Source organism: Suncus etruscus, chromosome 13 (genome assembly GCF_024139225.1).
Source record: "Suncus etruscus isolate mSunEtr1 chromosome 13, mSunEtr1.pri.cur, whole genome shotgun sequence".
Taxonomy (NCBI): domain Eukaryota; kingdom Metazoa; phylum Chordata; class Mammalia; order Eulipotyphla; family Soricidae; genus Suncus; species Suncus etruscus.
The window spans coordinates 40,198,989-40,226,068 of NC_064860.1; the positions used below are offsets into that span (position 1 = coordinate 40,198,989).

At 49.9% G+C, this 27,080-nt stretch overlaps 1 protein-coding gene across 1 annotated transcript in view; it reads right to left on the reverse strand.

The window, feature by feature from the left end:
- The window catches only part of DOP1B (DOP1 leucine zipper like protein B), a 92,560-nt gene that overhangs the window by 21,283 nt on the left and 44,197 nt on the right, over positions 1–27,080 (reverse strand). The window contains exons 14-24 of the mRNA XM_049785737.1: positions 24,100–24,793; positions 21,569–21,840; positions 19,441–19,593; positions 18,520–18,620; positions 16,846–17,036; positions 12,801–14,370; positions 10,743–10,854; positions 9,717–9,902; positions 4,115–4,237; positions 3,509–3,643; positions 1,964–2,019 (exon numbers count right to left, since the gene is read on the reverse strand). Coding sequence (XP_049641694.1) covers positions 1,964–2,019; positions 3,509–3,643; positions 4,115–4,237; positions 9,717–9,902; positions 10,743–10,854; positions 12,801–14,370; positions 16,846–17,036; positions 18,520–18,620; positions 19,441–19,593; positions 21,569–21,840; positions 24,100–24,793 — 3,593 coding nt within the window. The remainder of the gene's footprint in view (positions 1–1,963; positions 2,020–3,508; positions 3,644–4,114; positions 4,238–9,716; positions 9,903–10,742; positions 10,855–12,800; positions 14,371–16,845; positions 17,037–18,519; positions 18,621–19,440; positions 19,594–21,568; positions 21,841–24,099; positions 24,794–27,080) is intronic.

Below are 27,080 nucleotides of genomic sequence, written 5' to 3' on the forward strand. Positions count from 1 at the left end.
CTCCATGTGATTAGACAGTGACCGTCCAACCCTGAACCCTAGGTCTCAGACAGAGAACCGACACAGTTCTCCACTACAGCTCCAGGAACCAAACTCCCTCTGGGGCATTCTTAATACTGCTCTGACACCAACATGCGCCAGTTTTGATATCACATCCTCATAATGAGGAAATGGCAACAACTTGGACTATTACCTCACCTCCTAACAATAAGATGAATTCAGAAGGCATGTCATTCTTTGATTGGTACAAAAACCAACATCAATATCTACAGAAGACTGACTGTGATAACCATGACAGGGCAGAACTTATCCTGGGACCAATAAAAAAAGATCCTAGTCTAGGCCTTGGCCTATGATCTGTACAATAACCAAGATCTCTAACTCCAGCGGTCTGAATGAGACAACTGCAACCGAGCAGATCTTCTGGAAACATAAGGCAAGACTCTATTTTATGCTTCATCCTAGGATCGGGGCAAAAACGAACTACAGAAGACTTATTAAAACAACAATGATGGAACAGAACTCCAAGAACCATAAAGATTCCATCCTAGGCTCCATCCTTTGACCTGTGCAAATATCAAGATCTCTCTAGCTACAGAGGCAGGATTTTATCATCCACGATGGAGCGGAAAGTTTCCAGACACCACCAAAGGATCAAGGGAAGAGTAAAAGAACATGTATGGAGTCTGTAGTTATTCCCATGACAGTATACTTCAAGGGTGGAGAAACCCTGTATCTCTTAGGCCAAGGGAATTCCCTTTCTAATTTCTCCAATATTTACTGTGCCTATGCAATAATAAAAAGAGAAGTACAATTTAATTAACTTTTTTTCCGTGGGTTTTCTTTTTGTGTGTGTGTGCTTTTTTTTTTTTTTTTTTTAATTTCAGGACCATGGTTATTGTGTGTGCTTGTTATCTTTATTGCTGTGGTGCTTTTTCTTTTTTTTTTTTTTTTGGTTTTGGGTCACACCCGGCAGCGCCCAGGGATTCCTCCTGGCTAAAATGCTCAGAAATCGCTCCTAGCAGGCACAGGGGGCCAGGGGATGCTGGGATTCGAACCACCATCCTTCTGTATGCAAGGCAAACGCCTTACCTTCATACTATCTATCCAGCCCCTGTAATTTTTGTCTTTAAATCTTTTATTTCAGAGTATTGTTATTCATAAGTATTTTAACTTTAGTAACTAATTTATTGTAGTTAAAAATTATCCACTAAGATTTTGAGAGTTCATAATATCAAAGAAAGTTAGTTAAAGGAAGAAGTTAAGTTTATGTGCTAGATATGATAATTTATAAGTAGGCCTTATTTAAAAACAAATAAAACAGCATATAATTTCCTGCATTTGCAGTTATAAGATGACTGGTATATTTTTTTAATTTTTTAAATATTGTCGTTAGGTTTCTCTCTTTTTCTCTTTCTTCTCTTAAACTACTATTTATAGCCTCTAGAAGGTTTTATTTTATTTTTATTTTCTTCAAACAGAACCACATAATTTGAACCATCTTATTTCCCCTCACAGATTGAGGGGGAAATAATGAAGGGTACCAAGACCAGACAGTCGTGTGAACATTAAGTAGAAATAAAAATAATGATCAGACATGCTAGACACAGAGGGGACCACTTATACTAGCAACCCAGGTGGTAAAGGAGGGGGATATGGGATGTACGCTGGGAGTAGGGGTGGAGGGAGGACAATATTGGTGGTGGGAATGCCCCTGATTCAAGTCACTATGTATCTAAAAAATTACTGTGAAAGATTTATAATCCACTTTGGTCAAAACAAAAAAATAGAAAAAAGAAAAAGAAAAGAAACATAGTCTTTAAATGAAAAAAAAAAGAAAAAGAAGAGTAAGTGAGGGCAGCAGGGCAACTGGGGAGGCAGTAAGGCAGCATTAAGGACTATTTCTAAACTGCAATTCTTTCCAGTTGCAAGTTATGAAAGCACAAAAGAATTAATGAGTTACCTTTGGATGAAAGCGTGACAGAAATGCAGCACAGGAATATCCACCTTGGCAGACTTCTGGAAACGAAAGTGAAACCTAAGTAACTCAACTGGTTAGAGGAGAAACAAAACTGAAATGCAAAAGGCAGCAGAAGTGGGGAGAAGGTCACAGGTTTGGAGAACTGCAGCACACATCCTCCTCGCCTATGCAGTCCCGAGAGTTTGATGCCAGTCCCGAAAGATTCCACAACAACCCCAGTCAGTCCCCACCCTAGCACTGTGAGTGTAGCACCAAGTAGTGTTCCCCTGAGACTGCTGGATGTGAGCCCCAAACAAAATAAACAACATCCCCTAAAAACAAACGAACAAACAAAAAAACCCCCAACCAACCAAACCCAGAACAGGAAATTGCAGATATTTATATAAAGGAGGCACTGGGACTGGAGAGAAAGCACAGAGGGGAGGGTGCTGGCCTGGTATGCAGCCAACAAAGATTCCAACTCTGGCAATCCGAAATCACTCCTGGCTTGGGGGACCATATGGGATGCCGGGGATCGAACCCAGGTCTATTTGTCTGTCTGTCCCATGGGTCCGCCATGTGCAAGGCAAATGCCCTACCACTGTGTTACGGCTCCAGCCCCAGGTTTTGATTTTCTTGTTGCTATTGTTTGTTTTGGGGCTACACCCAGCACTTAGGAGTTACTAATGGCTCTGTGCTCAGAAATCACTCCTGGCAGGCTCAGGGGACCATATGGGACGCCCGGGATTGAACCCGGGTCAGCTAAGTGCAAGGCAAACACCCTACCTGCTGTGCTCTAGTCTGAGAAGGATTTTGAAAAGCAGGTTTCATGCCACCTGAGATGTGCTCAGTTACTGCTGAAACTTACACTGGACTTCTCCATCCCACATACACCCAGTAACCGAGATGCTGTGGACACCCCACTTCACCGTCTCCAATCCCTGCAGCACTCAGAGGCGTCCATAATCTGGCCTCACAGTCCTGGTCTCTGGGCCAGTTTCCTTCTCTTCCCAACTAAAGCAGCAGTTTGCTGGCAGGGCTCATCCCTTGAGGGTCCCCCAGACCCCTGAGGCAACTGACTCTCATAGCCACATCCAAGGGGAGAGGACCTGCATTACATACGACCAAGGTTCAATCCCTGACACTCCCAGAAGGTTTTCCGAATTCCATCAGGAGTGACCCCTGAGCACAGAGCCATAGGTTAGCCCTGAGCACTGCTGGATGTGGCCAAAAAAAAAAAAAAAAGGAAAGAAAAGAAAAGGCTGAAGACCTAAGGCCCCTGCACTCTACCTGTATAAGGCTGAGGACTTAAGGCCCCTGCACCCTACCTGTATAAGGCCGAGGACCTAAGGCCTCTGCACCCCCACCCCACCCCATCCTTGAGTCCTTACATGAAGACAAGGGCCCAGTTGGCAGAGAATTACCAGGAGGGTCTTAAGCCAACCAGAGAATCAGAGATGTAGGGGACAGTCCTGTGAGTACCCCCATGTCCAACACAAGCACTTGTACTATAAACCCTTGATTCTCTGCTCAGAACCAGCACCTGACCTCGTTCCCCTGGATGGGCAGCGGCCGCTTCACCACCTCCTTCACCAGCTGCAGCACCGAGTCAGTCTGCAGGGTGTTGAGTGCACACACCAGGTCCACCAGAGGCAGCTGAGATGCACTTGGAGCCGGCACAATCTGCAGAAAGAGACACATGCCTGAATACAGAAGTGAGAATGGAGAGTGGGAAGGGTTCTAAGAAGAGAGAGAGAGAGAGAGAGAGAGAGAGAGAGAGAGAGAGAGAGAGAGAGAGAGAGAGAGAATGAGAGAGAGAGAGTGTGTGTGTAGAAGAGAGGGAGGGAGGGCCCGGAGAGATAGCACAGTGGTGTTTGCCTCGAAAGCAGCCAATCCAGGACCTAGGGTGGTTGGTTCAAATCCCGGTGTCCCATATGGTCCCCTGTGCCTGCCAGGAGCTATTTCTGAGCAGACAGCCAGGAGTAACCCCTGAGCACCGCCGGGTGTAGCCAAAAAACCAAAAAAAAAAAAAAAAAAGAAGAGAGGGAGGGAAGGGAGAGGGGAAGAAGAGGGGAAAGGAGGGAGAGAGAGAGAGAGAGAGAGAGAGAGAGAGAGAGAGAGAGAGAGAGAGAGAGAGAGAGAGAGAATCCTTACCTTTGTCTTACTGTGCCGTTTGACTTTCTTTCTGTTCCATACTGCTGCGACAGCGGCTATCAGTTGCACCCCAAGTTGGGCTGTCAAGGGGTTCAGAAAGTCCAGGATTTTTTGCCGGATGGTCTAGAACATGAGGGAAAGGAAAGTTAAAACTAAGTAGCACTGGAATGCAGTGGGGGGTGTGGGGATCCTGGAACAGGACCAGAAATACATCCAGTGGGGTTCTATGTGAAATGGTCCCAGGGACTGCTGGGAGTGGAGTGGGTAAGGAGTAGAAGGCATTAACCCAGGCAGCCACAAGCCAGCAGGGAAGGCCAGTGGCAGGCCACATGGGGCTTCACAGGGGAAGACTGGGACTTGGGAGAGGGGTATCCAGCAAGCATCAGGCCAGCCCTGCTTCCATTCTGAAGAACCCCAGCCCCACTCCTCTCCATGGGCTCAGAAAAGGGCTTGTTTCTATTCCCTTTGTTTTATAGAAATGGAACAGATCAATTCTATCACTACAGTTTATATCCGTTAAAAATAAACCCTTGTGGGCCATAGGGAGGTCACGTGCTTTGCAGATGGCAGAGCCGGGTTTAATCCCAAACAACACCAGTGGCCCCTGGGCACTGTCAGGAGGGATCCCTAAATCAAATGTAAAGAACTAACCCCTTGGTTCAGAATGATGGTGCAAGCGGTAGGGCATTTGGCTTGCACAGACTGCGATTTGATCCCCTGGCGTCCCATATGGTACCCAAGCCAGGAGCGATTTCTGAGTGCATAGCCAGGAGTGACCCCTGAGCATCACTGGGTGTGGTCCAAAAAGAAAACAAACAAAAAAAAGTAACCCCTCCCTGTGGCCCTGCAACTCACCAGCCTCCAATCTTGCTCACCCCAGAATCTGCTGGAACCCTGAAAACTTCCAGGCTCCACAATCTAGAACTTCTGCACCCCCAGGTGATGCTTCTCAGCCTGAAGCATTGCACCAGCACCAGTCTGGACAGCTTCCGGGCCATTTGCTGTATGCCATGACACTTGCCTGAAGCACTTGTCCCTGGCAGTGATCCCAGAGGCCTTCCTCTAGCTCGGGGTCCAGGCAGGGGTACAGAAACCCTGCGTTGCTCAAAGGTGGAGCTTCTGGCCACCACCATGTCCCCCAGTTTGCATGGGGCACCCTCATATGTGAGGTCAAAGGGGAGACCAACATAGATCCCGCTCTGCTCTGGGACAAACATTGACTTCTCTGGGTTGCTGGAAGTGACAAGACAAGGCCTTCTGCCAGATGCTGCTCAGCCTTGGGCAGAGAAGCAAAGGAAGCAGCCAGAGCCTGGGCTGATCACCACAATCACGCTCATGGGGTGCCTGCTAGAAGCAGATGTCAGACTATATTCCTCATGTATCTTGGGGTAGCTTTCAGGTAAGAGTCAAGCAGCGGGCACCTCCCCAAACAGAGCTCAGTTCAGGCTGTGGGCGCTGGGGGGCTGCTAGGAATCATGGACAACCCTTTGTCCCCACTCGCTCTGTTGCGCACCAGCCTCTCTCTGGCTGGAAACATGAACTATGAGCTGCTGGCCACACCCAGCAGTGCTCAGCGATCACTTCTGGCCTCTGTGCTCAGAATCACTGCTGACAGGCTCAGGGGACCCTATGGTTTGCTGTGGATTGAACACAGGTCAGCTGCATCCAAGGCAAATGCCCTCCTGCTGTGCTTTTGCTCTGGCCTCATGTTATTGATATTTGCAATGCCAGGAATTGAAACCAGTCCTCTATTTGGATCATGTTTTGTTTTGTTTTTTTAATGGGGCACAATGGTACTCAGGGTTTATTCCTGATTCTGCACTTTAGGAATCTCTCCTAGTGGTACTCAGGAGACCCTATGGGATGCTGGGAACCAAACTCAGGTCAGCTGCATGCAAGGCAAGCACCCTCTCCACTGTGCTATAGCTCTTGAAGCCAGGTCTTCTGCATGCAGGATATACACTTTGAGTCAATTCCCTGGCCCAAATTTCTAAAGAACAAGTATGTTCTGTGCATGTCCTGCAGCAGGATACCTGAGGCCCAGATGAGCTTGGGCCTGGTGTCAGCTTCCTGGGCCCGAATGCCACACTGGGAGTAGCCTGCCCACAGCACTCACACTGCTTGCCGGACTCAGGATGTCTCCCTCTGTGCATGCGGGCATCTGCCCTGAGCTTTGAGGCCCTGTAGGGCAGGCCCAAAGTCCGGCACTCCAGAAACTTCAGCCAAGAGCACACGGTCAGGCCAGTGCAGGCGGCAGTGTTGGCCCTTTCAGGCAGACTCACTCCAGAGAGAGGACACAGGACCCGAGAGGGGGAGCTGGCCTGGGCATTCACAGAGCCTTGCACACAGGAAACCTGGGCTCTATGCACGTTCCTGCAACGCCTTGAAAGACAGCGGGTTTCCCTTGGAGGGCACTCCTGGAATGAACAGAACATTCTGGAAACCCATGTTTCACAGCCCCGAGGAGTGTGCCAGCTAGGTCTGGCGGCAGTTTGTCTGGGTAACAGATGTGCTGTTTGAGGCTAAATGCTCTTTGCGCTCTCTCTCTCTCTCTCTCTCTCTCTCTCTCTCTCTCTCTCTCTCTCTCTCTCTCTCTCTCTCTCTCTCTCTCTCTCTCTCTCCTCTCTCTCTCTCTCTCCTCTCTCTCTCTCTTTCTCTCTCTTTGTCTCTCGCGCACGCTTTCAGGTAAAGCACTCCTCTCTCTCTCTCTCTTTAATGTGCTGTTTGAGGCAAAGCATTCTCCCCTCTCTTTCCCCCATGCAGATGCTCTCACCCATAACTTGGCAAGAATTACTGTACCAGTTGTGTGGGACTAAATATGCCAGTAAATGCCCACCAGTGCATTGGATGGGCTGTACAATGACATTTCCCGCTGAGACGACGGCATAATAGCAAATGAATCTGCCATAGTCCTGAGACAGGAGAAAAGCTGGAGTGAATGTGGCAGGCCATGGACCTTATGGGAGAACCAACCAGAAAACTTTACCTCTAGGAGGTGAAATATTCCTCTAAGATAACATTGTAGTGCTGATCCACTACAGCATTGTGCTATTCTCTGTAAAAGATGTCTTTGTGCTTCTGTGAGAGCAGTTACTGCCATGGTCTGTTCTTCAACAGGGCAACATTGTCCTCCCTCAATAGGCCAACACCAATATCCTTCAACCTGACATCAACCTCTATGCCCTTTATACCCCTAACCAGAATCCTGGTTTGCTCCTGCCTACAAAGTTAATGAGTTACAGATGCTGGGTCTAGGGGCAGAGTGATAGGAGCTGGCCTTGCACACAGCTGAGCCAAGTTTGATCCCTGACATTCCATGTGGTCCCCCACACCCTGCCAGGAATGATCCCCAAGTATAGAGCTTGGAGTAAGCCCTGAGTGCCATCAAGGAAGGCCCCAAAACAATGTTGGGCCCCAAAGGGAGAAAATAATAAGGCCAGAGATGAGAAGCAGTTGGAAGGGTCAATAATGGGTAACTGACATATATATTAATCGATCACCCCAAATCTTTTCATGTTTCTTACAATACACTCACATGGCAAAAATCTAACTATAACATGACAGTCTGTGGCTGCCCTAGTCAACCCCCGATGAGCACAAACATGGTGAGAATCCTCAGCATTCTTCTCTTGTACCCTGTGAGCATCCTGCCTCATGCTGAGACTGTTTTACAACTAAGAGGCATCTATGAAGAAATGGGGCTCTGTTATACACCCTCAGACTCTGCCCAGATATGTGTTCTTGTGTCTTATAAATGCCCTGGTTGATTCAGAAACACTAGGACTCATTAGTCAGGCCTACACACTCAGTGCCTTGTACACATCAATAAGTACCCTTCAGCTTGGTATTACCCAGACTTGCATTTGAGTCCTTTCAAGAACTCATCAAGAACCTGAGCTCCTGGGCTGGAGAGAGAACACCACACTTGCCTTGAATGTGTTTGACCTAGGTTCAATCCACAGCATCTCATATGGTCTCCATCAGGAGTAATCCCTGAGCACAGAGCCAAAAGTAGGTCCCAAGCCCTGCAGAGTGTGGCCCCAAAACCAATAAACAAAAAGTCATGAACTTGAGTCCAGTATCAGTCCCAAAGGTTTACCTTTTTTTTTGTTTTGTTTGTTTTTGGGTCACACCCAGTAGCGATCAGGGGTTACTCCTGGCTCTGCACTCAGAAATCGATCCTGGTAGGCTCAGGGGACCATATGGGATGTTGGGAATTGAACCGGGGCCCATCCTGTGTTGGCCGCATGCAAGGCAAACGCCCTACCACTGTGCTATCGTTCCAGCCCTCAAAGGTTTTCTTTTTCTTTTCTTTCCTTTTTTTAAATTTCCTTCCTTCCTTCCTTCCTTCCTTCCTTCCTTCCTTCCTTCCTTCCTTCCTCCCTCTTTCCTTCCTTCCTTCCTTCCTTCCTTCCTTCCTTCCTTCCTTCCTCCTTCCTTCCTTCCTTCCTTCCTTCCTTCCTTCCTTCCTTCCTTCCTTCCTCCTTCCTTCCTTCCTTCCTTCTTCCTTCCTTCCTTCCTTCCTTCCTTCCTTCCTTCCTTCCTTCCTTCCTTCCTTCCTTCCTTCCTTCCTTCCTCCCTCCCTCCCTCCCTCCCTCCCTCCCTTCCTCTCTCTCTTTCTCTCTCTCTCTCGCTTTCTTTCTTTCTTTCTTGGTCACACCCGGCAGCGCTCAGGGGTTACTCCTGGCTCTATGCTCAGAAATTGCTCCTGGCAGGCTCGGGGTATCAAATGGGATGCCGTGATTCAAACCACCATCCTTCTGCATCTAAGGCAAATGCCTTACCACTGTGCTATCTCTCCGGCCCCAAAGGTTTTCTTAAATGGCTCTATGGTGGACTGGGCAGGGCTAAGACCAACCCGAGCACTGTCAATGGAGGCCCCAAGTGACTCCTAGTAGTGGTGAGAGATCCGGCTGCCCTGAAACACAATCAAAGCCTTGGCCATGAGCCTGGATGCTGAGGATGGTGACACAGATAGTCAACCAGGGGAGTCTGGTTGCTGCTGTTCAGACACCTTAGACACCCTAATGCATCAGTGTGCCCTTGGTACCCCGAGGACAAGACAGAGTGAGAAGCTGCTGGAGCAGGACAGAGAGGGGCCCACCCCCAAAGCTCTAGGAGCTATTTTTGTTTGCTTATTTATTTTGGGGTCATACCTGAAAATGCTCAGGAGTTTACTCCTGCACTCAGGAATCACTCCTGGCAGGCTCAGGAAACTCTATGGGATTCTGGGGCTTAAAACTGGATCAGCTGCCTACAAGGCAAAAGTCCTTCCTGCTGTGCGATAGCTCTGACCCCACAAGGGGTTATTTTTAACACACAAATTCACACAGAGATACACAGACAAACAGATGGACACATATAAGGCAAAGGGCAGAACATAGGCTAAGAAAACAATGACATAGCTTTTTTTTCTGGCCAAGAGGAAACTTCTCTGCCCTCACCAATGCCTCAGACATTTTCGTTCCTGACTCGCTTCCTACTCAGATCCTGCTGAACCACTGATCACCAACCCTGACCTTGCAGAAATCACCTTGGGGTAGGGGATGATAACGCAACTATGGAGTGGGAGGCAGTGATCGCACAAGGGAAGGCCTCTCACCTTTGTAGTCTTAAAGTAAACGGATGAGGACCCTTTGCTGGCCCCAAGAATATCCACAGGCCTCTTTTGAGCCTCTTCCCTTTTGAGAACATTCCAGAGAAGGGCCACGGTGTTAACTATCCGAGGAAGCTCTTCCAAGATAGCGTTCTTGGCATTTCGCATGCTGCTAATATCAGTGGCAGCCACCTAAGAAGAAAAAGGTGGGGTTGGAGGGTGTTTGTCTTGCACATGGCTGACCTGGGTTCAATTCCCAGCATCCCACAGGGTCCCCCGAACCTGCCAGGAGTGTTTCTTGAGTGCAGAGCCAGAAAGAAGTAAGCCGAGTCCAGCAAGTACGGCCCAAAAACAACAAAACAAAACAAGATGTCTTGAGTTGCTGCGGAACCTGCTCACCAGGGTGGCAACAGGGGTCTGTGGGCTTCCCCCAGGGGCACATCTCTGCCACCAGGACAGCTACAGGGGGGCTGTGTCCTATTCCCAGGTGCCCGTCCATTTGCCCCCCCACACCGAGGATGGTACCTCATTCTGACTTCGGCCAGCAGCCCCACACAGGGTCTGGAAGCCACATGGTTCCTCATACACTGAGCCCAGACACCTGCCAGTCTAAAGCAACCCCAAACTTATCTGTATTCAACCAAAGCCTGGGGTACCTCCTAAAACTCATGCCCAGGGAGGGGAAAGCTCCTCAGGGCTAAGATGGCTTTAGAGCAGATTTTACCCAAAACAAGGGGGTCAAGCAACAACTACACAGTGGGGAAAGACTAAAATAGGCCTCAGACCAAACAAGTGTCTTGACACTGTATCCCTGGTTACAGAGAAAAACACACACTTGTAGGTGCCAGCAAGACCAGGCTTGAGAGTACATTTGCATTGGTTTGCATAAATTTGCATACACCCGCACATGTGAGCAGCAGATTTCATTAACACTCGCCTTATTTAACATACACATTTTTTTTCTTATTTGAAAGGAAACCCTATAAAACCATATCTGAAATGCCGCAAAGCTTAGGGAAAACAGAAACTTACTTTTTTGTTTTGATTGGGTTGTTCCAGAAGGCAAAAGTGGCTAATGGTTGTCAGACCTTCCAGCAGAGTGAGCGGGTAATCAGGGGAGATGTTTTCCCTCTTGGAGCTCAGGCTTTGGAGGTGAAGAAAGGAGAAACTGATTATTTTTAAGGTTTCTGGGTCACACCCAGCGGTGCTCAGAGGTTATTGGCTCTGTGCCCATAAATTGCTCTTGGCAGGCTTGGGGAACCATATAGGATGCCAGGAATCAAACAGGGGTCCGTCCCAGATTGGCTGCGTGCAAGGCAAACACCCTACCGCGGTTCTATCATTCTGACCCCAAGAAACTGATTTTTTTTTTTGGGTCACACCCAGCAGTACTCGAGGTTACTCCTGGCTCTATGCTCAGAAATTGCTCCTGGAAGGCTCAGGGGACCATATGAGATGCCGGGATTTGAACCACCATCCTTCTGCACGCAAGGCAAACACCCTATCTCCACGCTCTCTCTCTGGCCCCGAGAAACTCATTTCTTTTTTTTTTTTGGGTCACACCCAGCAGTGCTCAGGGGTTACTCCTGGCTGTCTGCTCAGAAATAGCTCCTGGCAGGCACGGGGGACCATATGGGACACCGGCACTCGAACCAACCACCTTTGGTCCTGGATCGGCTGCTTGCAAGGCAAACGCTGCTGTGCTATCTCTCCGGGCCCAAGAAACTAATTTTTGAGAAGGTTTGTGGACAAGGAAATAATGGTTTTTAGTCTTATATGTCAGCAAGGAAATCAGGGCCAAGTCCTAGACTTCTGTTGTTCCTGGCCACACTCAGGGCACCTGAGGGTCCCGCTTGCTTTGTGCTCAGGTAGTGTGTGCCAGGGACAGCAGCTGTGACTCCTACAGGCAAAGCAGCACCCAGAGAGAGCTGTCTCCACAGCCAAGAGATCAGGCTTACTGGGCACTGCAGCTCTGGGAGCAACACACTGGCCTAGAACAAGACCCATCATCTGTAATTTTGCCTTCAGTCCCTTCAGAAAGATGCTTTCCAATTTCAGTGTGGGAAATTTATATTGTATTTGTTTGGCATAAATAAGAGAGTGAATGACTTCCCCTGCAACTTGAACCAGTATGGTACCTGCATGGAATTTTAAAAAATGGCCGGCTGCCTGACCAGAGTACAGCAGGTAGGAAAGGGTGTTAACCTTGTCTAGAGACCTGGGTTTGATTCCTTGAATCAATGCAGTTCCCACTGCCTGCCAGAAGTGATTCCTGAGCACAGCTAAATGTTGATCCAAAACAAAATAAACAAAAGGTTGAGAGTCTGGAGAGAGAACACAGTAAGGAGGGCACTTACGCAGCAAACAGCTAACCTGAATTTAATCCCCAGCATCTCACATGAACACCTGAGAACACCCAGGAGCAATTCTTGAGTGCAGAGTCAGGAATAAACCTCTGAGCACTGCTGTGTGTGCCCCCACCCCCCTGCAAAAAATAAGAAATAAAGGCTCCGAGGAGCTGGAAGATAGAATAGGGACTAGGGCACTTGCTTTGCAATCAATCGTGGCTCAATCCTGGATCCTAGTATATATGGTCCCTGGGGCAGCAACAGGAGTGATCCCTGAGCAGTGTTAGGAGTAAACTGGATAAGGCCCTAAATAACCCTCCTCTCCTAAAAGAGAGGGTGGTGGAGGAAGAAAGATGGGGGAGAGGGAGAGATGAAAGGAAGGAGAGAAGAAAGGAAGTTAGGAAGGAAGGACGGAAGAGAAAGAAAAGGAGAAAGGAAGGAGAAAGGGAAGTAAAAAAGAAGGAAATAAGGAAAGGCAGGAAGGAGGGAAGGAAGGAGAAGGAAAGAAAGGATCAAAAGAGAAGGAGGAAAGAAGGGAAAGAAAGAAGGGAGGAAGGAAAAAAGTCAAGAAAGGTAAGTGGGAGGGAGTGAAGGGAGAGAGAGTCAAGGAAGACTTGGGCATTTCAGCCTGACCCCTCTAGCAACGCTCCAAGGGCCTCTGACTGTGCTCCCGCATCTGCCCTCGACAAGCTCATCCAAGCAACAGCCTGGGCGCTGGGCAGCATCCCTGGAGCCGCTGTACCTGACAGGCAGCTTCGCAGACTCGTTTTCATACTGCTTGACCAGCTCGTCCAAGTTCTTACAGATCTGCACGATGAAGGGGGTTACAGTCCAGCCCAGTGACTTCCCAAAGTAGGGTAGGGACTGCGTGACCAGGCTCACCCAGGCCGGGTGCATGCCGTAGCCATAGGCCGGCTGTAGCCCGCGCACCACAGCCGACACCAGCAGGCCCTGGGAGGTGAGCGGGTGCGGCTGCACATAGTTGAGGGCACCGATGGCCTGCTGGAAGTTCACAGCACGCCGCCACTCGCGGGCCAGCTCAGGCTGGTTTTCGGCCTCCTCACGGGCACAGCCCAGGTGGTGCTCCAAGACGATGAGCACTTGCAGGAGCTTCAGCAGCTCGATCTGCAGCGGGTGCTCACTCCAGATCTGGTCCTGGCCTAGATTGATGAGGTTTTCCTCCAGAAGGGGACCGTTGGGGGGTGCACGGGCCCATGTGGCCAGCGCAGTGCCTGTGGCCAGCCCGTAGTGCCGACGGCTGGCATGCATAGATGCGGCGAGTGAGAGCAGGACATATTCCTGTACCTTACAGCGCTGCAACAGGCCGTGGATGAAGTCGGCGTTCTGGCCCTCAGCCGACTTGGCCACAGCCACCAGCTGTGCTGCTAACCGGGTCAGGACCTCCACGCTCTTGACCTGCACATCACGGTTGCCTAGGATATCACGGTGGGAGACCTGCAGGGAGCCTGGGTAGTAGCTACGCAGGAAGCTGAGGCACAGGTAGGCAAGCAGCTCGATGAGTAGTGAGTGCGGGCAGACGCTGGGGCTCTGGGTCGGCAGCTTCCCATAGAAGCTCTGGCCCACCAGCGCCTCCTGATGGCGGGCGAGCAGGTTAGAAATAAGGTTGAGGTGGGCAGTGGAACTGGTGTCCATGCTGGTCTGGGCCACAGCCTCCACGAACTCCCGTGGGTTGGCCTTGAGCACGGCCTCCAGCACCGAGAAGGCATAGAGCACACGCCGGGAGTCGTAGGGCTGCAGGTAGAGCAGAATGTGCTGAAACAAGGCCTCGGGGTTCCCGCGTGGCACCCGTGATGGCCGGGACTGCTGGACAGAGGGCACCTCCTGCAGCACCACCTCGGCCTCCTCTGCCTCATCATCAATGTCATCATCATCACTGGACAGCGACTCTGAGGCCTGGGTCCTGTCTGAGTCCACGCGGCTCAGGCCAAGCCTGAGCGGGGCCGTGCCACCGTCCTCGGGCGGCCCATGCGACAGGGAGGAGAAGGAGGAGGATGCGTTCTCGCTGTCTGTGGGGCTAGAGCCTGTGTCTGCTGACTCCGTGTGCTCACTGCTGTCAGTTGGTTCCCCGCCAGCACTGCCACCACTGGGCAGGTCCTTGTCACGGGGCTCAGGGTCCGGCAGTGGCTGCTTCTCTGGTTCCCGCTCCACCTCGGCCCAGATGGCCTCCCGGTCCACCGTGGTGAGCTGGCTCAGTGGTAGGCTCTCTTCAGTGCTACTGTTCTGGGGCTCAGCCAAGCCACTCGCCTCTCGGAATGGTGCTTTCTTCTTATACAACCAATGATGTAAGTCTTCTGAGAGAAAGAGAGTGAGAGAGAGAGAGAGAAGACTTTAGGACTCTGAGGAGCTACCTACCTCTAAAAGGAATCCTGGTCTTAGAAGCAAACATTAAATAACTAAAGTTGAGGGGACAGTGGTTAAGGCTCTGGCCTCACATGCCATTAGTGGACCCAGGTTCAATCCCCAGCACTGCATCTGGTTCCCTGAGCACCACCAGGAATGATCCCAAAGCACAGAGCCAGGAGTAAGCCCTAAACAGCATTGGGCCATTGGGAGTGGCACCCCACCCCCGCCTCACCATAAAACAAACAAACAAAAAAAAAACAATGTTCATGCTTTGTGCATGGAAATGCTCATCACCCATATCCGCCAGTGGGGCCAGGGCTGGGCCTTTCACAAAGCCTGGTGAATGCCCTGTGTGTGTTTCTGGCTCTGCTGAAAACAAGCCATTCGAGGGAGCACCTTTCAGCTCTGAAAATCTGCTGACGTTTCTGTACACTGTTTCCTACAAAGAAACTTTCGCGGGGGGTGGGGGGGGGGGTGGGGGGTGGGGGACGGGACACTATGGTTTTCCTTTTTTCTTTCATCTCTAGTTTTTTGGGCCACATCCAGTGGCACTCAGGCAGGCTCAGAGGATCATATGGGATATCAAGAATCCAACTCTGGTTAGCCGCATTTCAGACAAATGCCTACCCATTGTGCTATCACTCCAGTCCCATATTTTCCCTTTTTATTTTTGTTTACAGGCCACACCCAGAGGTATTAGGGGTTACTCCTGGCTCTATTTTCAGGGGTCTTTCCTGGCAGTGCTCAGGGGACCATACAGGATGCCATGGATCAAATCTTAGTCAGCCATGTGCAAGGCAAATGCCCTGCCCTCTGTGCTATTGTTCCTACCCCATGTTTTCCTGTTTCCTTTTTCAACAACTGCCCTCCCCTCCCAAGCTGATGCTTTCCCCTTCCAGTGTGACTAAAATGTCAACTCCCACTTCTTTCACGAAGCCACACCAGCACGGTGCTAGGCTCAGGGAACACTGGGGATATAGTTGATGACTATCTGGGACCAAGCTTGGGCTGGGCATGTGCTCCACGCCATCTCTTTGTTCCCTATGTCACTCACTGGTACAGAGTTAGCGAAAACTGTCCTTTCTCTTTCTGGTTTGGAGGCCATACCCAGAGGTGCTGGGGGGCTGTTCCCAGCATGGTACTCAGGGGACAAGGGGTTTAACTCAGGTGTCTCCCAAAGCCTGTGCTTCAGTGCTGCACTATCTCCCCAACTCCAAATTTCCCTTTGTTACTTAAAAAAAAAGAAAAGAGAACCTGAGCAATAGCACAGAGGGTAGGGTGCTTGCCTTGCATGTGGCTGATCTGGGTTTGATCCCTGGCATCCCATATGGTCTCCTGAGCCTGCCAGGAGTGATTACTGAGAGTAGAACCAAGAGTAACCCCTGAGCATCTCCAGGTGTGACCCAAAAGCGAGAGAGAGAGAGAGAGAGAGAGAGAGAGAGAGAGAGAGAGAGAGACAGAGACAGAGACAGAGAGACAGAGAGAGACAGAGAGAGACAGAGAGAGACAGAGACAGAGACAGACAGACAGAGACAGAGACAGAGAGGGGAGAGAGAGAGAAGAGAGGAGAGAGAGAAGGGAGAGAGAGAGAGAAAGAAAGAGAGAAGAAAATCTAATTTTAGGGGTCAAAGTGATAGTGCAGCAGCAGGGCATTTGACTTGCACGTGGCTGACCCAGCACAAACCTGGGTTCAATCCCCAGTATCCTATACGCTCCTCCGAGCCAGTTAGGAGCAATTTCTGACTGCAGAGCCAGGAGTAGCCCCTGAGTGCTGCTGGGTGTGGCCCAAAAACAAAACAAAAGCCTAATTTTATTAGTGAATACAACATATCCACCAACCTAGTATTCTGAAGTTTGGATTCATCTGGTTTTATTGGTTTGGCTGTTTTTTGTTTTGGGGGGGTTTGGGTCATACCCAACAGTGCTCAGGGTTTACTCCTGGCTCTGCACTCAGGAATTACTCCTAACAATGCTTGAGGGACGATATGGGATGATGGGGATTGAACCTGGGTCAGCAACATGCATGGCAAATGCTCTCCCCGCTATACTTATCACTTAGGCCTTCCTCATCTAGTCCTTTAATTCTATTTGTCTTGGTGGTAGTATGTGTGTAAGGGAGAGGTTGGTTCACACACAAGATGACCAGGGTTATTCTTGGCTCTGTGCTCAGGACTTACGACTCCTGACTCTGAGATCCTCCTGGCAGGGATCAGGGATCCATACAGGGTACTGAGGATAGATATGGAGTTGGTAATATGCAAAGCAAGGGTCCTGCCCATTAACCTGCCTTTCAGGGGCCCATCTCTGATTTCCAGATGGTACAAGTCTTTGTAAGTGTCCAGAGTACCTTTCTCATGACTATGGCTGAAGCTAAGGGCAGGTCTACACCTGTCAGGGTCTGGGGACCCTCAGACTGTGCTCACCTGCAGCATTGTCCTGCCTGAGGCAGCGAATGGAGGTCCTCTGAGTTTTGGGCTGCAGCAGGAGCAGCAGCACGGGTTCGAGGATGCGTGCCACGTCACCGAGGGACAGCGCCCGCACCAGCCATCCCTGGGCCGCTGCACTGATGGCACCATCTGTGCACGTCAGGCTGTCCAGCACCACGAACAGGGACCTGGTGTGGAAAGCAAGTTGGCAATGAGGGGTAGAGGCCTATGCACCCCAGGACCACCTTCCCCACCCCAGGGAACCTCACTAACACTGGCCCTGGAAAGCTGAGCACACAGGACAACAGGGGTTCCAACCTGGTTTCCAGCTACAATCAATCAACAGGGAGGGCGATAGGGTGCTTTCCAGAATCCCAATAACTCAGGCCTCACCCCAAATAGCTCATCTAACTGCGGGGGGTACCCCAGGCACAGAATCAGCACTGTCTAGGGCAGCATATCTGCCCCCAAATATTTGCTCATGTGTGTGCTCTTGGAACGTCTGTGGGGATGGGCATACCCTAGGGCCCACTCTGTGTTGTGGTGGGACATAAGAGGGGTACTCCGCATGGGGCTCAAAATCAAGCCCAGCTCTCCTGCCTTGCAAGGCCCATGCTCAACAACTGTTTGAGATCTCTCTCTGTCCCTGACAGTTTTTTTTAAGCAATGGAATGAAGGGCTGGAGACATTACTATAGCAGGGAGGGTGTTTACCTTGCATGTGGCTAATGAGGGTTCAAACCCAGCACTCCATTGGGTCCCCTGAGCACAGTCAAGAGTATCTCCTGAGCATTGGCAGGGGTGACCCAAAGACAAAAAAAATAAAAACAAACGAAATTGCAAAAAAAATGTACCTTCTATAAAACTTGACTGTTTTTTCCTTCATAAAAGTTGTTTGGGTGGGGGGGGCCAGAATGATAGCACAGCAGTAGGGCATATTTGCCTTGCACATGGCTGACCTAGGACAGGCCTGGGTTCGATCCTGGGTTTGATTCCCATATAGTCCCCCCGAGCTTGCCAGGAGCGATTTCTAAGTACAGAGCCAGGAGTGACCCCTGAACGCCATTGGGTGTGGTCCAAAAACCAATAAATAAATAGATATTAAAAAAAAGTTGTTTGGGGCTACACCCGGCAGTGCTCAGGGTTTACTCCTGGCTCTCTGCTTAGGGATCATCAGAGGTGGGGTGTAGGGACCTTATACAGTGCCAGAGAACCAGGGACAACCATGTGTAAGATGGACACTTTAACACCTTCCCCTTGAGAGAGAGAGAGAGAGAGAGAGAGAGAGAGAGAGAGAGAGAGAGAGAGAGAGAGAAAGAGAGAAAGGGAGGCAGACAGACAGACACAGACACAACACACACACACACACACACACACACACACACACACACACACAGTCCTTTACACTTGCCCTGGCCTTTACAAACCATCCTCCAAATGAACGTCTTAAAGCATGGAGTTGATGACATTAGCAGTGTAGACATGCAATCGTCATGGCCTCACACACTGGGGATGCTGGCCCACACTGCGGTCCTCCATCCTCCACGGCCAGGAGCATTGCCATGGATATGCACACACACTGCACTCAGTGTGTGGGGGCGGGGAGCCACTTGCTGGGCATCAAGGAATGGGGTAGCGTTTCTGACTCAGTCCCATCCTAAGTGGGCTTCACCTGTCGAAGGAGCGGCTACGAGATGTGACGCGGCAGGCCTGGATCTCTCGAGTCAGGTGCCAGATGACAGAGAAGCGGAACAGCGCCTCCAGTCTGGTTCCCTGGAAGGAAGGAACAAGTGAGTGCCTCCCTCCAGCCTGCTCCACACAAACATGGCTTGGCAGAGAGCCCACTTCAGTTCTCTGCTCACATCACAGCAAGCTAACTCCCCAATCAGGGAAGCCTCCCTCCCAGCCAGGGTCCCTGGAATTAAAGGAATTCAACAGTCTTGGAAGCTGGGGCGATGACACAGTAGGGAGGGCACTGGCTTTGCATAGCTCTATCCCCAGCATCCCATATGGTCTCCCAACCACTGCCAGGAGTGATCCCTGAACCAAAGACAGGAGTAAAAGCCTTGAACACCACTGAGTGTGCCTCCCCCCGCCAAAAAAAATCCTAAAACAGGGGCCAGAACAATAGTTTAGAGGGGCGGGCAGTTGGTTTGCACACAGTCAACCTGGACTTAGTCCCCAGTATTCCATATGGTCCTCTGAACACTGCCAGGAAGAATTCCGTAGCACAGAAACAGGAATAAGCCCTGAGCACTGCTGCGTATGGTCCCAGGAAATAAAGATACAAAACAACAAATCAAAACAAACAAAACCAAGAGAGCATGCCAGGTAGCCTGAGACACCCAAGTCTCAGGGGCTCCAGAAGAACCCCCAAACTCAGGAGGCCTGTAGGGGTTTGGGTAGAGCTCCCAGGGTGGGTTAACAGACACAAAGCACATTGGTGGAGAAAATGGCACATGTTTCTGGAGATGGCACATATTTCTGGAGGAATCCAGGCCGGAGACTCTACTGTGTGCCTGATCATCCAGATGGCTGCTGGAAGGCTGGGACTGGGCATGGCAGGGTGGAGTCAAGGGGTTGAGAGACTCACCTTGTCGGGGTCGAGCAGGGCATGGCAGATGATGTCCTCACAGATGCTGGCCGAGGGCGCCAGGCAGTGCAGCCGATAGAAGAGCTCCACGCAGGTCACGTGATGCTCCTGGGTCTCCTTGTTCAACTGGTGCCACAACACCCGGGCTACCCTCTGGGACAGAGAAATGGAGCTTGGGACACATGCAGCAACTCTCTCCCCTGGGGAATCAGCTTCTACAGACTTCCACTAGGTGAGGCAACACGGCCAAAGAGCGTAGCCCAACAATCCACCAGGATCTGCCTAGACTAAAAAGATGGAGGTCCCACACTACACAGATGAGAGGCCCAAGATGGAGGAAGCTCAAATCTACGAATCCTTAGCCACAATTGGGAGTATGGAAGGGCCCGGAGAGATAGCACAGTGATGTTTGTCTTGCAAACAGCCGATCCAGGACCTAAGGTGGTTGGTTCAAATCCTGGTGTCCCATATGCTCCCCCGTGCCTGCCAGGAGCTATTTCTGAGCAGACAGCCAGGAGTAGCCCCTGAGCACCACCGGGTGTGGCCCAAAAACCAAAAAAAAAAAAAAAAGAAAGCAGCATGTTAATCCACAGTCCAACCACTGAGCAGAAACAAGGAGGGTGTGACCCCAAAACCAAAAATAATAGTAAGACCCACAAAAAATAATTAGGGAATAGAACTGATACATAGGGGAGGGGGTGGAGATGGAAGATGGGGAGTACTAGCAGACAACAGTAACTGTTGATGAGGGTGATCAGAGTTTTTTTTTTTTGAGGGGGGGACACACCTGGCTGTGCTCAGGGCTTACTCCTGGTTCTGCACTTAGGAATCACTCCTGGCAGTGCTCAGGGGGGACCATGTGGGATGCCAGGAAATGAACCCTAGTCTGCCAAGTGGAAGGCAAGCACCTTACCTGCTGTCCTATCGCTCTAGCCCTGACCAGAGATTTCATAGACACTTCAAAGTGCAGTGCCACTGGGGATATGGTCCCAACCTACCTTGATCCCAGCCACCCCATGGCCCCTGATTATCAACAGATATGGCCCAGAAAGGAATCCTGAGCACGGCTGGGCTTGAGAAGTGTCCTCGAGTTCTATCATAGGCTGAGCAATCCCAAAACGACCCCAGACTTCCTGAGAATTGTTTGCAGGCCCCTCCGAAACAATTACTCTGGGAATCAGAGAAATAGTACAAGAGGCAAAGTGTTTGCTTTCAGGGCCAGAACGATAGCACAGCAGTAGGGCATTTGCCTTGCGTGTGGCTTACTAGGATGGACCTGGGTTCGATCTCCAGCATCCTATATGATCCCCAACCCAAAAGCAAGGAGCAATTTCTATTTTTTTTTCCATTTTGGTTTTTGGGTCACACCTGGCGGTGCTCAGGGGTTACTCCTGGCTCTGCGCTCAGACATTGCTCCTGGCAGGCACAGGGGGACCTGAGATGCTGGGATTCGAGCCACCTTCTTTACAAATCTGCTGTGTGCAAGGCAAATGCCCTACCGCTGTGCTACCTCTCCAGTCCCCAGCCAGGAGCAATTTCTGAGCACATAGCCAAGAATAATCCCTTGAACATCACAGGTGTGCGCCCCACCCCGCCAAAAAAAAAGTGTTTGCTTTGCATGTGGCCAGCCCTGCTTTAATACCTGAGTATAGGGTCCAGAGCAGGCTTTCCCAAAACAAAAATAAAATAGAAAAACAAAATTTGAAGACTGTAAACAACTTCAGTTGGTTGGGCTTTCACTGACACATAAAGTATTTAAAATGTCTCCAAGTGAAAGAAAGCTGCCAGCACAGGAGAAAGTGTTCTGCTGAGGCCCCTGTTTCCCCACAGGAACCCCAGCAATGCTGGGGTTAGAACCTGGGCCTCCTAGCTACACAGGTTGTGGTCCATCCCCTGAGCCATCATCTCTCTAGCCTCATCGCTTTATGTACCCAGTTCTGATGGCAGGTCTACCTACAGCACTATGGTGCTGGGGCCAGGCAAGGACAGATGTTCATACTAGCTGTAAGTCAGCTGCCACCAGACCCATCGGGGTTCCAACCCTAGTGACCTGCAACCTCAGTTACAGCAATCAGATGGCCGCTGAGTGAGTCCCTGGGTCCCTGCTCTCTCTCTTCTATTTCTGTACCTGATAGAAGTCAGTTTTCTCAGCAATGATTTTCAGTGTCCCTGGTGCGACAGGGGGAAGTGTCACCATCTGCAGCTTGCCAAAGAATGGGTTGTGTCCTGAGCTCTTGTAGCGCTGCATCTTGTCTTGGATGACGAGGGCAAGGGACTGGGAGTGGTTGATCACCTCTAGCAGTGTGGAGATGGCCACGTTTTGGAGGGCGCAGTCAGGTACACAGCAGCCAATGGTCATCAGGGACCTCAGCCACATGGGGAAGGCAGAGGCATTGGCCCCTGAAAGGAAGTCACAGAAGAATGATCACTGGAGAGCTGGTTCTTAGGTATCTCTGAACTTTTGGCTGATAGGAGAGGGCCAATGAGACCCAACCTGCTTTGGTAGTTTTATTGGGGATTGGAGGGAGGGGGTACAACCAAATTCCATATGTGTGCATCTCAGAGCTTCAAGGTGATTTGAAATTCTTTTATTTTAGATTTTTGTCTTGGCCACAAGCAGCAGTGCTCTAGTAGGACCTTGGGAGACCAGGGATCAAATTGGGGTCAGCCACATTAAAGGCAAAAGCTTTAATCCTGCAATTTCTCCCTGACAACCTTTACTACAAGAATTTTAAAGAGAACCAGAGCAATAGCACAGCAGTAGGGCGTTTGTACATAGCCGACCTGGGACAGACTAGGGTTCAATTCCTGGTACCTCTGTGGTCCCCTGAGCCTGCCAGGAGTGATTTCTGAGCAAAGAGCCAGGAGTAACCCCAGAGCGCCACCAGATGTAACCCAAAAACCAAAAAATTAAAGAATTCTAGATAGCAGCTGACTCAAGTTCAATTTCCAGACACTACCAGGAGTGATCCCTGAGCTTAGTTAAATGTAGCTCTAAAACAAACTATAAGTAATAACTATATCCAAGTAGGAAAATTCACATATTGATGGTAGGGGCACATGACAATAGCAGGGGAACCAAAAGCATAGGCCAAGGACTTGCTTCTAAATGCAGCTCTTCCAAGCATGCAATTCATAAGCAGGACAAGATCGGACAGAAAAATCTAAGGTCCTCACTACGGGGGGAATCTTTGCCTTCATTTCAGCCCCTCCATCCATTTTTCTTTTCTCTACTTCCCCTTCTCTCCCTCTACTTCCTTAATAACCTCCAGCCACTACACAGTGCCACCTGCCCCAAATCTGTCTGTTGAAGCCTATGTGATTCAAGGATATTTGGAGAGCAGAGTCTACCTGATGGAGTTTGGGACCTTTAAGTAGACCCCAGCTGTCCCAATCCAGCCCTGTAGGCACCTGCTCTTGCATTTGCAGCCTAGAGACATGACATGCTCATTTGAACTGCTGCCCTGGGCAGAGAGCTGTAAAATGCCCCTTTCTTGGAAAGTTCAAACTGTCCATCCCCCCCACAACTCAGGACAGGGATATTTCTTGGAAAGAGACTTTATAGGTGTAACTGGGGGCATCGAAGCAAAGACAGAGGTGCCTAATCCACGTAATGGGTGCTGGGTTTGTTTGTTTGTTTGTTTTTTGCTTTGTTTCTTTTTCTTTCTTTTTTTTTTTTTTTTGGTTTTTGGGTCACACCTGGCATTGCTCAGGAGTTACTCCTGGCTCTATGCTCAGAAATCGCTCCTGGCAGGCCTGGAGGACCGTATGAAAGACCAGGATTCGAACCGATGACCTTCTGCATGAAAGGCAAACGCCTTACCTCCATGCTATCTCTCCGGCCCCTGCTTTGTTTCTTATTAAAACAAATTTTAGTCAACGTTTCCTTAGAAAGATATGAGGGGAGGAAAAAAAAAAACAGGAAGTCTGTCCAAGAGAGAATGTGTAGGAAAAAAGAGGAAGTCTATGTCCAAGAGAATGTGTAGGAAAAAAGAGGAAGTCTATGTCCAAGAGCTTGGCATAGTGTGTGTGTGTGTGTGTGTGTGTGTGTGTGTGTGTGTGTGTGTGTAAAGAGGAAGTCTATGTCCTTGGCAAGGCATGGCATGGTGTGTGTGTGTGTGTGTGTGTGTGTGTTTGTGTAGGGAAAAAGAGGAAGTCTATGTCCAAGAGAGAATATGGGAATGTGTGTGTGAAAAAAGAGGAAGTCTATGTCCAAGAGAGAATATGGTGTGTGTGTGTGTGTGTGTGTGTGTGTGTGTAGGAAAAAAGAGGAAGTCTATGTCCAAGAGAGAATATGGGTTTCTCCAGAGTGAATAAGAAAACAAAGAGACGAATGTTCTAAGAAAGAAAATGTGTGTATGCATATGTGCGCATGATCTTGAGCCACGAATTAGAATTAAAGCCTTTTTTATCCGGGGAGGGGGTAGGGAAAGAGCATTAATTTGTGACTTGGAGGGGGGTAGGGAAAGAGCATTAATTTGTGACTTTGGTTTACACGCGTCGATTCTGTCCCTGGGACTCCAGAGGCTTCAGTGGACCAAAAGGTACACTGGACCAGGACCTGCAGCCTACCTCCACGTGCGCCAACCAGGCATGACCCCTTGACCCGAAAGTGGTCTCCCCATCCCCTGCCCACCATAAGAGTGACCGGTCCCTCACCGGGAAGCTGGAAGAGCGAGTCGCAGAGCTGCTCAGTCTCCTCTTCGGACAGGTAGACGGGAAAGGTGGCGCACTCCAGCAGCAGGTGGCAGGCAGCAGCCAAGGCCTCCCTGCAGTCCTCCCGACAGCCCTGGAGCTCCACGGCGCCTCGCTCGACGGTCCACTCGCCTTCTTCCTTCTGGCCCGGGATGCTGGGCGCAGGCTGCGGGGATTCGGCAGCGCTCTTGGCCTTGGACGGGGACCCCCGGATGGTGAATAGGTCTGAGAGCAGCTGCTTGAACTGGGGCACGCCAAGGGGCCGGGCCTCCCACGAGTTCTTCCGAAGGCCGCTGCTGAGCCCAGAGCCCGGTAAACCCTGCTCCTCCCGCCGGCCTGCAGGCTCTTCTGCAGAGTTCTCCTCGTCATCGGCGGAGACTTCGAGAGGGGCCCCGAAGATGTGCTTGTGGGCAAAGTTGACAATCAGCTCCTGGATGCCCAGAAACGTCCGCTGCATGCTCCCCCCTTTCTTCCAGACGTCGTCCTTGTCGGGAGAAACCCGGGGCACCCTCAGGTGCTCCGAGAGCTCTGGGGAGGAGGCACTCAGCCCGATCCCGCTGTCCTCGGACTTGAGTGGAGGGAAGGACGCATCTTCATCCCCGGGGATCAGCGCCTTTGTATCTAACCTGATCTCATTTTCTTCACCTTTTACTGGACTCTGGAAGATATCGGGAAGACTGTTATCAGACATCTAGAAAGATCTCAAAAAAGACACTACCCGCAGCCCCCCCCCCCAACTTAAGAATCATGGAAAAAAACATCGGGTGGTGGAACATGAATGAACGTGTACTTTTTTTTTTTTTTTTTTTTTTTTGGTTTTTGGGCCACACCCGGCGTGCTCAGGGGTTACTCCTGGCGGTCTGCTCAGAAATAGCTCCTGGCAGGCACGGGGGACCATGTGGGACACCAGGATTTGAACCAACCACCTTTGGTCCTGGATAGGTTGCTTGCAAGGCAAACGCCGCTGTGCTATCTCTCCAGGCCCTGAACGTGTACTTCTAGTCTTTCAAAACACGTCCTTTTAAACACCGACAGAATCCCTATACAAAAGTTCATAATAATATGAAGAAGGCCTCGCAGGAGGGAGGAGAGGATTGGGAGGGATGCAAAGAAAAAGCTGAAACATTGCAAAGATCCTGGACTTTTGGGGAGGCTGACTTGGGGTGCACTATCTTTATTTAAAGCCTTTGGGGTTCAAAAATATTTAAATCTGTTAGATTTTACAATCTGAATGAGGAAACTGAATTCAGTTAGATAAAATTTTGAAAAAACTAAGACACAACAGTTAGAAGAAATGTTTCTTTTTTTTGTTTGTTTTTGTTTTTGTTTTTTGGGCCACACCCATTTGACGCTCAGGGGTTACTCCTGGCTATGCGCTCAGAAGTCGCTCCTGGCTTGGGGGACCATATGGGACGCCGGGGGATCGAACCGCGGTCCGTCCTAGGCTAGCGCAGGCAAGGCAGGCACCTTACCTCTAGCGCCACCGCCCGGCCCCCAGAAGAAATGTTTCTAATTAGTGGCTTTTCCTGTGGACTAACACTTCAACCTTTAATGACTCTTAAACTGTTAATATTATTATTTGTTTTGATTTTTTGGGTCACACCCAGCAGCGCTCAGGGGTTACTCCTGGTCCACACTCAGAAATCGCTCCTGGCGAGCTAGGGGGACCACATGGGATGCTGGGATTCCAACCACCATCCTTCTGTATGCAAGGCAAACGCCCTACCTCCATACTATCTCTCCAGCCCCTAAACTGTTAATATTGTTAACAGTATTAATAGGAAAATTTAAACTCTTCTGCATTTAACTCACTGTGCTCTGAATGAATAAATACAGGGCCCAAAAGATTGGCTCATGACTTACAATGTCTGTCTTCAAGCACTCAGCCCAATCCCCAATACTGCCACATGTACCACATGAGATCCTGTCAGTTCTGAGATCCCCCTCAAAGCAGTTCTGACCTTACTGCAATAAGGTGTTTGGAAAAACCACAAAAGGCAGTACAACTCACAACACGCACCTTAACTTATTTGTCAGCCACACTGCTAAGTGCACAAATGAACACTACAGTGACCCCATGCAAGCTCTTCAGCTAATGTGGAAGAACAGCACAAGAGGACACACACCAGTGAGACTACAGGTGCAACCACCAGTGAGCACTGCAGCCTGGTGTCCCACTGTGCCCCCACTGTGAACAAAACAACTTGACAAAAGGTGTGAAGACTACAACCTGGCCTGCATGTGATTCCCCCACCCATCATCATAACCTTATAACTAGTAACAAATAATAACAAAGGGAAGGGACGAGTGTAAAGAGGACAGATAAAACACTTGGAAACATACTTTTTTTTTTTTAGTTTTGGGTCACACCTAGTGGCACTCAGGTTACTCCTGGCACTGCGCTCATAGATCGAACCTGAAGGCAAACGCCCTACCACTGTGCTATCTCTCCGCCCCAAACATGCCATTATTAATAAGGTTTGTAGGGTAAGGTATAGCTAACTTAGAGCGTATCAGCACATATCCTGTTGTTCTCCCAAGACAGCATACATCCTATTTGTCTCCCTAACAGAGCTCACTTCCTGTTTTTCCCTTAAACGGTATTTATCCTGTTTTCCTCCTAATCTGAACGGCTGAGACACATTATAACTATCACATCCCCTCCTAAATAAGGGTAAATTGTTAGACTTATTCCCTTCGAAGTGTCTTATGGTTTTTGAATCTGTAAGCTCTCTACTTGCCCCAGATCCAACTTCACCAGCCTCATTTACAGTAGGATACATTTGCTTATGTTCCAACCCTCCCCCCAGAGCATACCTAGCAGGGCTTATTTCTCGACATGCTCATGTGCAAGACAAAAGCCCTACCCACTGAACTGTTGCTCTAGCCCAGAGGTATTTATGACCTAAAATTGTGTCCAGGGTATTCTTTTCCATAGTGAGCAC